The sequence below is a fragment of the Cnephaeus nilssonii genome (assembly GCF_951640355.1).
Source record: "Cnephaeus nilssonii genome assembly, chromosome: 3".
Lineage (NCBI taxonomy): Eukaryota > Metazoa > Chordata > Mammalia > Chiroptera > Vespertilionidae > Cnephaeus > Cnephaeus nilssonii.
The window spans coordinates 45,910,116-45,925,825 of record NC_137074.1 but is presented as its reverse complement, the minus strand read 5'-3'; the positions used below and the strand labels follow the sequence as shown (position 1 = coordinate 45,925,825).

General features: G+C 37.7%; 1 protein-coding gene across 6 annotated transcripts in view; it reads right to left on the bottom strand.

Annotated features, from left to right (window-relative positions):
- The window catches only part of LPP (LIM domain containing preferred translocation partner in lipoma), a 679,775-nt gene that overhangs the window by 342,580 nt on the left and 321,485 nt on the right, over positions 1-15,710 (bottom strand). For all 6 annotated transcript variants that reach the window (XM_079766429.1, XM_079766432.1, XM_079766430.1 and 3 more), the window contains one exon: positions 8,221-8,343. In XM_079766429.1, the coding sequence (XP_079622555.1) occupies positions 8,221-8,343 (123 nt within the window). The remainder of the gene's footprint in view (positions 1-8,220; positions 8,344-15,710) is intronic.

Sequence of the window (15,710 nt, the reverse complement as noted above, 5' to 3'; positions counted from 1 at the left end):
GAGAAAATGAGCCCTAAGCTTAGCATTACATAGAATATTAAATCATGCAGAATGCTGTTTGTAAAAAGTATTTCCTGTATTTGACTGTCTTGGTAAGAATCAATGCAATATGCTGGCCATTTGGGAAATAAACCTTCACTTTGTGTAGGTGGGGTGGCCTAGAAAGCCCAGGAGATTCCATATCGCTAAGAAGGTTAGCATCTCTAGCAGTACCTAAGAAGCATCACTTTTCAGTATTATGATGTAAAATGGTACAATATCAAGATGTAATTAGAAAAAAAAAATCAAGACACCTTAGGTAAAGATTTGTGCATCTGACTACTAGTACTTCAAGCTTTCTGAAATACCACATTTCTTAAAAGGAACAAAAGAATATTCTATCTCTTTAGCCACTTTAAAGCTTATATTTTATTTCTATCACTTAATATGTTACTTTAATGGAGCCATTGTTTATCATCAATATAAACAAAGAATCCATTTCGAATTAAATTCTCTCTTTAAAGAAAAAGTCTTAAGTTTACATAGTTCAAGGATGTTCAAAGGCACATATACATGGAAAATTTATTTCCATTTTAAAAAGCACAAGTTAGATTTAGGTAATTAGCTTTGAAATGGCTCATAATTGGCATATACTTATGAAATATGAAATACAAAGTCAGGAGGCATCAGAAACTATGTGGTAAAGGAAAAAGACATGAATCATAAAAACTCAAAGAGTCAGATGATAATTCTGCAGACTTTTTTTTTTGAAAAAAGGAAGCATATTATCAGTTCCTCCGTCAGGTAACAGTCTCCTATCATTGAATCCAATGCTTTATTACATTGATCTTTATATTAGAAAACACTGAGTAACATAATGGCCCTCTCCTTTCAGCGTACTGTAGAGGACACAAAAAGTGACTTGGTGTTTACTTTTATATTACCCCAATAATATGAGAATGGGTGTAGCATTAAATTATAACCCAAGATAACATCTCAACCAAGTGTACTGCTTTCAAGTGATGTAAGTCAATGCAGACATAAAGATGGAAATTTTAGCTGAATCGGCAGCTACCAATTAGTTGTCCTTACAAAATTCATCTGTCTCAGCTACACTTATTTTTTATTGGTACAAATACATGTTAATTATGAAAAATCAGAAAGCAGGTATCCTTTGTCATTCATTAACTCAGTGCCTATCCAGACTGGATTCCCTAGCAGATTCTAAAGTGTGGATACTTATATAATTACTGGATTTGCATGACAACATTTACCTGTTTATTCAGCAAATATAAAATTGCATGTCTCTTGTATGTCAGGAAAGGAAAGATAATCTTGCCTTCAGAACTTGCGTCTTGTGTTTATCACAATTCCTTCTTTGCTGTTAAAGCTTAAGGCATTACGTGCTTTTATAATCTCTCTAGAAGGTATAGTCTGTGAGGTAAAATTATTAGAATTTTTACTGTACATTTGAGTCATTTATGAGTCAGAACAACAAAACACTATCCAATTCCCTTCTGTCTTGAACCCCAATAGGACAGCATAGGTGCACCTTGGAGTTAGAGCCCAGGGACCAAAGAGAAACAAATTCTAACATTTACACGGGGCCCTGTCTGCACCTACAACTAAAAACAGCACCTGCTGGCTCCACAGCAGGATGTGCCCAAATTGTATCTTCATTTCAACAAAAGTCCAGTTTATAGTTTTATAAGGAATATGTGGGTTCAGATTATGAAACATAATACATCAAGGATTTTTTATATAATTGACATATTCACTGAAAGGAGTGTATATGGCTTTCCTGGTCATTTCGACACTGTGAAAAGTACCATAGCAGTCATATGTCAATGTGATATTTGGTGCGGAGGACAGACTAGTTACTCACCATGACAAATGGTGATATGTGGGACTGTTTATTAACCACCTCCAATCTTCTGTCTAGAGAGACCTTTGTTATCATCATTATATGTTAATTTGGCTATAAAGCATATCAAAGAAATGGGTGTCGAAATGGATAAAACAGTGAATATCTTATTTGAGGTATGGCTTTTTCCTTTAAAACAATACTCCTATGTATTTGCCATGGTAAAGTCTAATCAGACTGTGCAAAAAAATATATATAGCTATATTTATATTGTGTAGTTTATTTGATTCTTAAATTAAAAAGTGAGGGGGACCATAGGGTTTCAGACCAAGGCTGCTACCAAAATAGATATTTCAACAGTGGGAGAGGAAGAAAGAAATAGGGAAACCAGTCCTGACAAGAAAGCTCTCTAATTTTGCAAATGTGATGTGTGCTTCTGCATGGACATAGAGCTAATTATTTCCACTAAGATGCTGCTATGAAATGAAGAAGCTCAACAGGCAGTTTTGTGCATTTCTTTTTAAACCAATGCCTGAATCAAGTGATATAGTGCAAGGTAACAGTCATCTCTGAGCCAACGTCTTGCAAACAAATCACAGCTCAAGACTACCACATGGACCATGACCAGAGTACCACAGAGGACTCCCCTACCCCTCTCCAAGCTTTAGCACAGCTGGCTTCTCTGTGATAGTCAGCAGCAGCTGCTTGCTCAGCTTCCCTCCATGTTACTGCTAGGATCTCTCACCTACGCCACAAACACAGAGCACACTCTTAGACTAGAGCATGTAACATGGACATTTTTGTACCAAACTTTTGTAAAGGTCCAATCCAAGGTGGATTTCCACTCTGAATATTACATTCAAAACAAAGATTTAAAGTTATGACACCACATATGACAAACATCATCTTCTAAAAATGGAAGGGTATAAATGTTATTGCAATGCAATTATATATAATCTAAGAATTAATTGCCCTTCATCAAACTCATGGCATGCAACTCTGAGTCAGCTAATCACTCCTCCACCCCCATCTCATTGTTATTTAACGACTGAAGTTTTTTGGCAGGTCCAGACTAATTCAGAATTACCCATATCTTCTAAACAGGAGCACTGAAAGAATTAGACTTTTGCAAATTTTATTTTACTGTACTCAGTTGGTATCTTAGATATGAGGTTTCTACAATGTTTTAACTTTTACTATGGCTCTGGAAGAAAGCTATTAGTAAGCAGAACACAGACACATTGGCAAATCCATTTTTCCCCAGCAAATCACGATATGCTGCTACATTTTTCCCAGGAGGATACAGGAAGAGGAAGATGACACTATCCACACCTATTATCTTTTTCAACAACCTAAGACCCAGTTCCTATCTCATTTAGCAAGAAACCAAATAAACCCAGCAAGGTCCAAATTTGCAGGGAGACTCACATGCATCCATTTACAGTGCCCACATGTAGGGGCTTTCACCTCCCAGTTGCTTCTTGTTTGGGTTGCACTGAATAATATGAAATATTAAAAAAATAATTATTAATTAATCTCCCATGCAGTTGCCCATGACTTTTACAAGCTAGAACAGGGAGCACAAGAGAATAGAAGATCCTTGGCACCACAGGACTCCACCCTGATTATGCTGCCTGCAAGCCCTCAGGCCATGAGAATTCCTAATAAAAAGCCTTCCATACAACGCACACACAAGTGAAATAATTTCTCTGGCTGCTTCATAGGTTATTGCTCTGTGAAAGGAACTTAGTGTGGGAGCCCTGAGATTGCAGCTAAAGACATGTACATGTGACCATTTATGTGTACACAGTTCCCAAACAGACTGAAAAGTGACAAAACTTTTTAAATGCTTTAAATGAAGAAGAAAAATACAGCATTTAGAAGGTAGCCAGCATTCAGAAAAGATAAGCCCCAGGCCTTCAAAGACCTGATGCTTTAAAGCAAGCTCAAGACTCAACCTAATAATCCCCCCCGCAAAAAAAAAAAAAAATTGGAAGGATTAAGTGAACTATTGCTTAGAGCCAACATCTTATTTCTTGTAACTCTAAAACAATATAGTATTTCTGCAAAGAGGAATGATTGTAGTGACCATGCCCATTTTAGAAATAAAGGAAAGGAAGCTCAGATTGGTACAGCATGTAGTTCACACAAATGGAGCTCTTTATACAGAGGTAATTCCACAGAAGTGAGAAGACAGCACTCTTCTTACTGGCAGACTTGGAATCTAGGCTATTGGACTATGCCCAACCTGAACCTTATCCCTGAATCGCTATAAATGTTTTCATACTAGTCTAAATGAGGATAGTGAAATTGCATGTGACCAATTCAAAATAAGCTTGATTAAAAAGTTACTAAATTTCCAGTAACCCTGAAATAGTAATATAAAATATCTGAAAGTTCGTCCATGTTACCTAGGCACCAGCTCTGACCCTACCAACCTCACTGCAAGGAAGAAAAGGAAGCTCTGTACTAGGTATCAGAAGTCCAGAACTCTAGCCCTGGCTCTGCCAAGAGAAGAAAAAACAAAAATAAAAGCATGGATTTATCCATTGTCTTCTAAGAAATCAAAAGAATTTCAATCAGACCCCTGTGTAACTCTTCCAGAAAATCTAAGCTGAACTTCTATTAACAGATGATGCCATTGGATGGGGTCTAGATATACACTGACTCAAAACACTATACTGTCATAAATTTTTTGTATACCTTTGAGTTATGTTTTTGATTTACCTATGTTTTTTTTAATTTTACTTTACTCTTTCATTATGATTCTAAGACATATTTTAGAGACTGTACCACAAAAGAGAGACATTTTGTAATAAACTAATTGAAATGCTAAAAAGACCCCTTTTATCCCTTGGTTGCTATTATCATCCACAGAGAAGCATTAAGTCTTGTTTCAGGAAAAAAGGGAAATAAGCAGTATTCTTGCTTATTTGAATAGAGCTCCTTTGGACCTCTACTGGTACAAACATTCCACATACAGTAAGATTTTCCCTAAATCAAGTAGGCAAAGTGGCCTTAATAAGGACGTTCAGAAGTCGGTTCAGGAACACCCACAACCCATGCTTGAATAATGAGAAATTATAGACCTGGTAGCCTACTTTAAGTAGCCAGGTGATTCAATGGGTTTTATAATTTGCTTTGGATCAAAAAATAAAAACATCAAAGTTGGGCATTAACATTCTACAGTTCTAGGACTTTTCAAGTACCTATTAATTACAACACAACAGACATCATCTTCTTTTAGCACATATTTTTAATATCTTAGGTGTGTGATTATCATTCTCACAGCATATAATTATGTTAACTAATAAATACTAACATATCTAATTCAGTTCCACCAGAGTGAAGATAACTCAGAAGAATGAGTTGTAACTCCCAATTAACTCTTGCTTTCCTAAAGTAGAATAATAAAAATCTTAGAAAGGATCACTCTTTAATTTCTGAATGGAATAGACTCATCAAAAGTAGATTTTACCTCAATTCTCCACTTATTCTACTTAAGGATTATCATTATTAATTTTTCTAAACCTTCTGAATGTTTTTCTTTTTATAAGAAAGCCTCTAAGGACATTGTTACTCATATGATTATTTCACAGATTTTTGTCATTGATAAAAATGTTTTTAAAATACTGACAACCCAGATCTGGTTCTAGAACTTAAAACCAAACACAGGTGTAAATTCATGGTCCAGCTGTGCTCATATTATAGTCCTATGTCCTAAGACAGGTCACTTACGTTAGGTTCCTCCACTCCCGATCAGCATATCATTAATATCAGAGTTTCAGTCTTACTCAAGTGAGAATATATGCTTTACAATCAGTGAAGCACTGTCCAAATATCAGTGATTATTAGTTTGAGTGCACAGTAAGATTGTGCAAACAAAAATGGAGTTTGTGAATAACCCATTAAAATGAAGTGGTTTATGGGAGGTATATGTTGACACAGCCTTAAGGAATTAAAGCTATATTAAGTAGAAGCTCCACAATATATATTAAGAATTGAGGGTGGAAAAAGATTAAGCAAAAACCCTATTTTGAAAAAAGGGGATCATGGACAGGTGACTACAGTGGAAAACTCAGTGGTCTTGCTGTTCTAAGAAACTAAGTTTGTGGCATGTGTCTGAGTAGAATAGGAAAAATGCTTAACAACAAACACTGGTCCATCAAAGGCTTGCTGGAGAATTTCTCAGATCTGGCCCATCCTCCTGCATCTTTCCAGAGCCCAGCTTGTTTCCCATTTTCCTTTTTAGGAATGAAACTTGGCTTTCCCCCAGTTGAAAACCTTCCACTATTCCCCATCTATATATATAAAAGCCTAAGCAACCATTACGACCAGTCGACTGCTCAACCAGTCGCTATGACATGCACTGACCACCAGGGGGTATACACTCAACACAGGAGCTGCCCTCTGGTGGTCAGTGCACTCCCACATCAGGACCACCACTCAGCTGACCTAGGGGCACCAGACACTGGGCTCATGGCTGGTGAGTGAAGCTCCTGTGGCGTGAGCCTCTGCCTTCTCTGTGGCAGTGCTATGAGCAGCGGTGGCAGCAGCAGAGCCAGCAGGTGCAGGGGGGCCAGGATGAGCGGGAGTGGCCCGAAACTGGCAGTCTTACATCCCCCAAGGGGTCCCGGATTGCGAGAGGGTGCAGGCCAGGCTGAGGGACCCCACCAGTGCACAAATCCATGCACCAGGCCTCTAGTTATCTACAAAAGACAAGGCAAAATCTTAATGTGGCATTCAAACTTGTCCCCAGGCTGTCAGTAGGAAACCTCACAATCCTGTAGGCACTTCAAGCCTTCAGTGGCCTTGTCCTCAGCCACCTAGAAATCTGGACCTTTCTCCTGAATGGCTCAGGCTGTTCTCCATTATTGTCTCCATTATGACTAGTCCACCCACCCATCAATCTGAATACACAAGCCTTCTCATAGATCTTCTCAGATTCTGCCACCTTCAATAGTATTTATCACACTCTTCTTTATGTTTCTATAATATCTGCCATAGTTTACTATTATGGGCCCCTGGGCAATGATTATGGGGTCCTATTTATTTCTCATTCAACCATCCACTTTTCTTCTCCTAACAGTTTCCCCAAAAGACCACAGTACATGCTACATACCTGCAGCTCAGTATGTTTATAGAAGTCAAGTGTATTTCCACTACCAACAGGTCTGGTGGGGCCAAGAGTAATGATAGCAAAGGAAAAGCTAAGCTCTACTCTAGTGTGTTTTGCTGACAGTCCCATTATATGTCTAGGAAAGGTAATGGGAATATATCTAAAGAGGAAAGCACTGCCACCTTATGTGCAGTTCAGTGTTGAAATGACTGACAGCTGAGAAGCAGGGATAGTTTTTAATTCATGAAAGGAACCATTGTGAACACAGGAGCTACTGTTTAAGAACTGGAGTAAACTCAGCATGCCATATACACTGTCACTTAGTCAAGTAAGCATCTCACAAGTCAAACATGCAGTGACAATTGTGCCAGTCCAGTGTGTGCATCTAGAGTTCCTCTGGCTGTCTTCTGAGGACATGGAGGCCTGACATAGATTTCCCATTACCATCTCAAGACCTGAGACTGACAGGGAATGACCACTAGCAATGGAAGTTCAGTTTCTGAATGCAGATAGTAAACTACAGTGTAGCCAGGCTTAAAAAAACAAACAAACAAACAAACAAACAAAAAACAACCAAACCAACAAATAAATAAATAAACTGATAACAAGGAGCACCATCTACCTTTTAAAAATAGAGATTAATGGCTATCACCAAATTCTGGTGAACTTGAGGAGAAACTGGTGTATTCCAACTGCCAACACAAGCTATTCACAACTTTTGGAAAGAAAAATAAAGGAAGCGGTCAGACTTCTTAATGTAGAAATCCCACAATTAGGAATCTAAGACAGGGAAATAGCTCCAAAGAAAATACTCATGAACATGTCCTTCATAGCATTACATACAACAACCAAAAAATGAAAGCTACCCTACAGGTCCAGCATAAGGAATTTCTTTACAGAAGACGTAGCCGTCACTTTAACATAGTCGTGCTAAATTATATTTGTGGAGACTGTAACAATGTGTACAAAATATCCACATACTCAAAGTCAGAAAATGAGGACAATGGAGTAAGAAGAGTTTTAATTTTCAGAAGTTTTTTGTATAATGTTGTTGTATTTTAAAGACAATACTAATAAAATTAATTTTTAAGGATCTGTCTGTTAGAAAACATATGTTGATATAAAATAAAAAGATAACTTAGACCATTGACTGTGAGAAGATTTTTTTTAAAAAGGGCATGAACAGCAGCTTGTACTTTCAGATCATCATAGACCATTTGTAGCTCGCCATGTGGAGAGATTCCCGGACACATCTTACCTGTGGGGGCCGAGGTTTGTAGGGGGAGCTGCACTCAAGGTCAGCCAAGATGCTAGTCAATGAGTCGATCTCAGCATCCAGGCTGGAACGTCTCTCCTCAATGGTCTTGCCTCCAGGATTTCCCTGCCAGAAGCAACACAGACATGTTCAAAAAGGAAATTTCCAGTTTCCATTGATATCTGACTGAATTCAAATTTCCCTATTTATAGTGTGGCTTTGTCCAAAATGTTCTGAATCTACCCCCCAGCCCCTGACCCTTATAACATTTCAGTGGTAGCCTGAAGTAGAATGACCCCTTTTGACAAATAAGAAAACTGAGAGGTGTAAGATTATTTTTCTAAGGTCACACTTATTTTTTGATGAGCATAAAAGTAAAAATAAGTAAATCTCTCCATCCTGTATTCAAGAAGCATATCCAACTGGGAAGATACTGCAAGTTCTTTGTGTTCAGAAACCACTGCTTAGAATGATGACATTTTAGTTGGAACAGGAAGGGTAAGGGTGGGAGACTTATATTCCAGGAAGAGGAATCAGCAGGGGATCCATGTCTGTGTGACAGACAGAGATGGCCAGTCCCAATCAATGAGTCTAAAAAAATGAACTAGCATGAGACTGCTCAGGGTTCTGGCCAAGGGGCTGCAGAGAAAGCATGTGGCAGTGGCCACTGATCTGAAGCTGGAGCTTTATGGATTTCATATGTCAATGCCCTGTGTTAGCAGAAGTACCAACTTCTACCTGCACTCAGAATCAATAAGAGGTGAGTAGAAGACAATAAAACTACCACAAGGGCAGCCCCAGGCATTGTGAGAAGATTCTGCCAGTTAGTTTGCTTAGAGCTTAAGGGGAAAATATAGAAAGTGAGGTGGCCTTAGAATTTGAAAATATGAAGTGAGGTGGCTCTTTTACAAGGTAATTATGATCATGGATTTTCAGGGAGCATACTTAAGACTCCATCAAAAAACTAAAATGCATCAGCAGCAAGACCCAATTGAAATAAAATAATAGGAAGTTATTATAAACTAATCAACCCTGTCAAACCTGTCTAAGGCAGTTAAATATCAGGTTAGTGCCTGAAAAGGTATAGAAAAAGCATTAACCAATAAACCAGAATATCCTCAGCCACAACAAAATAAAGGATACCCTCACAAGCTAGCATTAAACCTTACAGTCCTCTAAGTAAGTTTATCTTTCTAGTAAATATGCTGCATCAGGTAATGATAGCACAATAGAATTGTCTATTAACCCTACTAGTTTCTTTCCTCCTGGTAGCTTGCTCACCAAACTATCTTCCTTGAGTGCTAAAACTTATTTAAGTTTCTGCATCAGACAGCCCTTAGGGGATCTGATACATTAGTCTCTTGTGAATTTAGGCAGCATGAGTTAATCCCCATGGATTTGATCTAACCCAGGCATACTGACAACACCAAAGTCTATGAAGCTGTGGCCCAGACCCCTTGGAACCAAACCTAATGACTGCTGCCTGCCCCAGGGGCAGCTGGTATCCCTCTCTCCGAGACCTCTTTAACTATGGCTATGTTTTACTACATTATTGAAAGCAAGCTTTTCTACATTTACTCCTTCTGGATGTATTTGCATGATTTCTCTATCGCACTCTTATCCCTCACCTGTTTTATCTTTCTCATAGTATCTATCATGATCTAACATCACCTTTTGTGTACATTTGTCTATCATCAGTTTCCCCCAGGAGAATGTAAGCTTCACGGCAGAAAGGACTTAACCTGTTCTGCTCCTTGCTGATTCCTCAGAATCTTGCTGAGGGCCTAATCCATGGAAATGTTCAATAAAGATGTTTAAGTAAATAAATAAATAGGTAATGACAGATGCTGGCATAGGTCCAGTCAGTAATCCTTTCCATATCAATATATTTTGGGTAAAAACAGCTAAACGTACAATAAAAGCAGTGGATGCTCTAGTATAGAGAGTTTATATTATATTATAGAAAAAGAACCAAAAGGCTCAGTGTACATGTGTGTGCATATCTGTGTGTATGTCTGTGTATTTCACACTATGTGGCTCAGATATAAAGGTTGCACTTGAGAAAAATTGGATATTTTCTTCAGTTCTCTTCCACAGTAAAAAATGAAAAAATAAAAAAAAAGGTAAATAAATAAGTGAAGTGCCATGTTGACTAAGTTTTCTCAGAGCTTACATTCTGGGTTTGACCTAACACTATAAGGCCAGAGGGTCATTTTGAAAGTGCTAATCCCTCTATCAGAAGCAATCTCGTTGTTATCCCACTGAGTATAATTAACTATGAAATACTGTGGTATTAAGAAGAAAATATTTTACACATTCTTGTGAATATTCTGACACTGTGTCCTGGTATGGAAAAAAAAAAAAGCGGGGGGGGGGGGAGGATATTATTGTTAAGGAAGGCAACTGAGAAATGTGTGAACCTGTTCTCTTACATGCAGATAAAAAACATTATGATAAGTACAAAATTGATAAGTGTATTTCCATATACTTATAGATAGCACAATATACTGATAAGGGCAGTGGATTGCAACCTGGTTAAATTCTTTCCTGAGCCATAGTTTCCTCATCTATAAAACAAGGAGAGTATCACCTGACATATCTAAGACAGAGGGACATTAAAATATTCAGATAAAAAATGGATGAGAAAATACTTTGTAAATTATAAAGTGCTATAATTATAATTTTCATAAATAGCATTAATTATAGCAACCAGTAACTATAAATTAATATAAGTAATAATGCTATTGTTAATTATTCTTCTTCTTAAGGGAAGCATCATTCATTAAGTGTTCCCTGGGGGTATCAGTAAAGAGACAGCATTTAATAAGGTCTACAACATCTGCACTGTAGCAGAAAGTACACCAACTGCCCATGCCCCAAGTCACTGGGATATCTAACCACATAGACTCAAAATCACAGAATTACCCTGAGCAATACAATGAAACAAATAATTATAGTGTGCAACTAGCCTGTGCACGCAATTGGTATTCAGCCTCTTTAGTCTACCATCCCTCTGAGTTGGAACTACTCCCATTTTTAGTTTCTCATATTAGGTTGATGCAATTAAAAAGGTCCAGCCTAATGTTGTGGGATTTTGTACCAATAACCTTTTATTGCCTTACTTGACCTTCTGAGAAGAGCTTTCCTCCTACATTTATTTCAATCCCCATTATGGATAAGAAGAGGCCTCCTTATCACTATACAATCTCTATTTTATGTCTCAGTTCAAATAACAGATGTCCTCCCAAGTCCCACCAACAACCCTTTTCTGGAATGCTCATCTAATCTCACAGCACCATTAGATTCAGGGACTATATTATAGCTACTCCAAATACTTTATATTAGTTACCAGAGTCCACAGTCTTATAACCAGATAACAGAATCCTACACACACATACCAATGTATCTTCTCCTTAACTCCTCATCCCTGTAGCTTTACCATTTACCTAAAGGCTAAATGACCTGCTGGAGGCCAAATAACAAGAAGGAAGGTTCTGCTGACTCTTTGCATAATGCTTTTCCTAGACACCACATAAACTCTTATAAAGTGGTTATTGTAACAACAATTTTCATATTTTTCAACCATAACTAGAGAGATGCCACTGTCTTGATCCAGGTTCTGCCAGAAGTCAAAGCCTGATGCAAAGACATGCATGCCGGTCCCAGGAAGCATGACTGAAGGACTGGAAGAATTAAGCAGGGGAAGAGGGAAAGCCAATTCAAAGGTGCTTTATTGAGCTGGTCAGCCACATAAGTAAGTATGTCTCTAATCTCCTCAAAGCCCTCTGAAGAGTCCTGTGAAATGTTCCTTGGATCTTCCCACTAAGGGGTGAAAGAATAGATTATCTCCGGGCTCCAGTTCTCCATGGACATGTGCTGCCTATGGGGTTATAAATTCCCTCATACTTTTCCGAGAAGTGGAGTGGTGGCAGAGATGCCCCAGGGCAGAAAGAGAGAGAAAGGTATTGCAGCTGAGGCAAGGTGCCACCAGGTCATACCTACACAGAGGTGGTTGCTGTAGCAATGGCTGGTGCATGGTGAGACCAGAGGACAAATGGTGAGTTACAAAAAGTCTCCTTTTACTCACAGCCAGAAACCCCATATGAATAAGGCGTTTATAAGATATTTTTTAGAATATAATTATTTTCATTCATTCAATAAATATGTATATGATTAAAGCTCACCAAACCACAATTGGGGCTTCTTATAACTTGGAAAGTTATAAGTACTATAAGTGCCACTAGTAGAATTATAGGATGATGACATCCCTGTTTATAAATTCATAGGGAAGGACTTCAAACCAGAGTGCAGAACCAAAATGTATAGCCTGTGAAGCCATTTCCAAGAGTCTAACTTTAGATGGGTCATGTTTTAGCCCACATATTGCTAACCCACTAATTACAGGTGACAGTCAAGAACCAGTTATTTATCCATGTTTTATAACCAAATATCTTGTTTAAAAAGAAATTTAACTCACAGAAAAGTTGTACAAGTAGTAAAATGAACTCTACCCACAAATCCTATACCCAGATTCATCAATGGCCAACATTTTGTTCTCTCTCTCTCTCTTACTCTCTCTTTCTCCTCTCTGTCCCTCCCATTCTCTCTTTTTCTTAAATTCTTTCTTAAATAACAATCAGAAGATAGGTATGACCACTCAGAGGAGTTTATTCATTTATTCATTTGTAAGGCTATGGGCAAATTCTACAGCTTATATATAAAAAATTAATTGACTATGGTAAGGTTAAAAACTTAGAAATAACTACCCTTCAATAAAAGAAACTAAAGTTAGGTGATTTAAGTCAAGCAGCAAGTGAGGACACTAAGATCTTTACTAACCTGACTCAGAGGCAAAGGGCCAGAAATGTAGCAAAAGGGGAAGGGGGGCTAGGTGTTTATAATAGCAAAATCTACCCTTTGTTAATATATTTAAAAGCATATATTCTGTTTGTTAAAGCACTGAAAGCATTTGAAAGAAGTTAAAGAAACTTCCCTTCCATATACTTCAGCTTGCATCATCTAAGAACACCTAATGCTTTGATATCAGGTACACATCCAAGAAATTAAACATGGTACAGCATTATCTCATATGCATGCATGCTCACATTTCACCAGCAGTCCAAGTAATGTCCTTTTACTGATTGTTATTAATTCCCATCCAGAATCCAATCAAAGATCACACATTGAGATGACACCTATTTTTGTTCTCTTTTAATGTTTGCCTTTTATGAAACAGACCTAAAATATATTTATTTAGGCCAAGTATCTTATAAAAAGTTCAATAATCTGGCTTTGCCTGATGATTAGATTCAGACTGAACAAGTATGGCAGGGATATCACAATGCATGATGCTGTGTCCTTGCCACTGCACTCTATCATGAAGCATATGATACCAGTTTAGCCCAGTTAGGTGATGTCAACTGTGATGACTAGATTAATGAAGAGTTCACTGCATTTATCCATTGTGAATGTGTCCTCCTCCCTTTTACCTCAATAAATTGTCTGTGAGACTCTACCAATATTCTGCTTATCAATAACCTTTTACCCAATCATTTTTGCATCCATAGATAATCCTTGCCTGAATTGATTATTGCATTGGTGTTTGAAAAATTGTGAGAGTACTCAATATTAATGAATGGAAATATATGGATCCTGCTTAGCATAATGTTTTTTGTTTGTTTATTTTTTGTTAAGAATTCATTTCCATTTTGAGTATAGGGAGTAGAACTAACTGCAAAGTCTTCTGCTATAAAAAGGTTTAATCTCCAACATCTGCAGGGAACTTATACAACTTAATAAAAGGAAGATAAACGATCCAATAAAAAAATGGGCAATGGACATAAATAGAATCTTTTCGAAAGAAGACAGAAGGAAGGCCAAGAGGCATATGAATACATGCTCAAAGTCACTACTTATCCGAGAGATGCAAATCAAAACGACAATGTGGTACCATCTCACACCTGTCAGAATGGCAATCATCAACAAATCAACAAACGACAAGTGCTGGCGAGGATGCGGAGAAAAAGGAACCCTCGTGCACTGCTGGTGGGAATGCAGACTGGTGCAGCCACTGTGGAGAACAGTATGGAGTTTCCTCAAAAAACTAAAAATGGAACTACCATTTGACCCAGTAATCCCACTTCTAGGAATATATCCCAAGAAACTAGAAACACCAATCAGAAAGAATATACATTCTTAGCAGCACAATTCACCATAGCTAAGATTTGGAAACAGCCTAAATGCCCATCAGCAGATAAGTGGATTAAGAAACTATGGTACATCTATACAATGGAATACTATGCTGCTATAAAAAAGAAGGAATTCTTACCATTTGCAGCAGCATGAATGGACCTGGAGAGCATTATGTCAAGTGAAATAAGCCAGGCAATGAAAGAAAAATACCACATGATCTCACTCATTTATGGAAAATAAAGAACATTATAACCTGATAAACAAAAAGATAGACACAGAGGCAGTAAAGCACTGAACAGACTGTCAAATTACAGTGGGAAGGCTGGGGAGTGTTGGGGAGGGGGGGAAAGAGATCAACCAAAGGACTTGTATGCATGCATATAAGCACAACCAATGGACACAAGACACTGGGGTGGGTGGGATGAGGGCATGTGACAGGGAGTAGGGGAGGCTGGGGGAAGGTCTATGGGGGGAAAAAAAGGAGATATATGTACTACTATATGTAGTACTTTAAACAATAAAATAAAATTTAAAAGAAAGAAAATATAAAAAAAAGAGAGAGAGAGAGAGAGAAAGGTGCCTCAAAAAGTCATCTTTGGACCAAACACTGTAGCATTATAAATAGAGATAATGTGTTTACAATTCAAAGTGGGATAATAGCTTGACAAATGGGAATATGGTATTGAATGAACAGAAAATAAGGTAACAACAGGAGACAAAGAGAGTTTTTCATGGTTCTAGTATATTTAAAGAAAAAAAAACAAAAAACATAAAGATAAAACTTAAACACTGGTCTTAATATATGCCTCAGTACTTTTTCTTCACATTCCCTATCATTCATCCATTTCAGCCTCATACATTGTACCCAAGTTTGACCAACCCACATCTCTTTAAGGAAAATGGTCCTACCCCCATCCCTTGTTGCCAAAAACAAACAAACAAACAAAACAAACAAAAACAAACAAACATGTTTTGGACCATGCGATCCTACTTCAAAACACTGTGACCCACAGAGAAAGGCTGGACACGTGAGGTATGTTAGCCTGTGACAAAAAGATACTCTAGGCAAATAAACCTCCTCTCCTAAAACTGAACTAAGAAACATGTAACAGAATTGTCATGAGGGTGAACTACAATCATGATAAACCAATAGGATCATGTTCAAGGTCAATTATTAATACTCAAAACATATAAAGAGATAAGCAGCCCAATTATTTGAAAGAGGAGAATAATGAACATACAAACAATAGTGAAGTAGAGGATCAGAGAAGGAGGAGAAGAAGGCTGGAAGAAAACGGGAA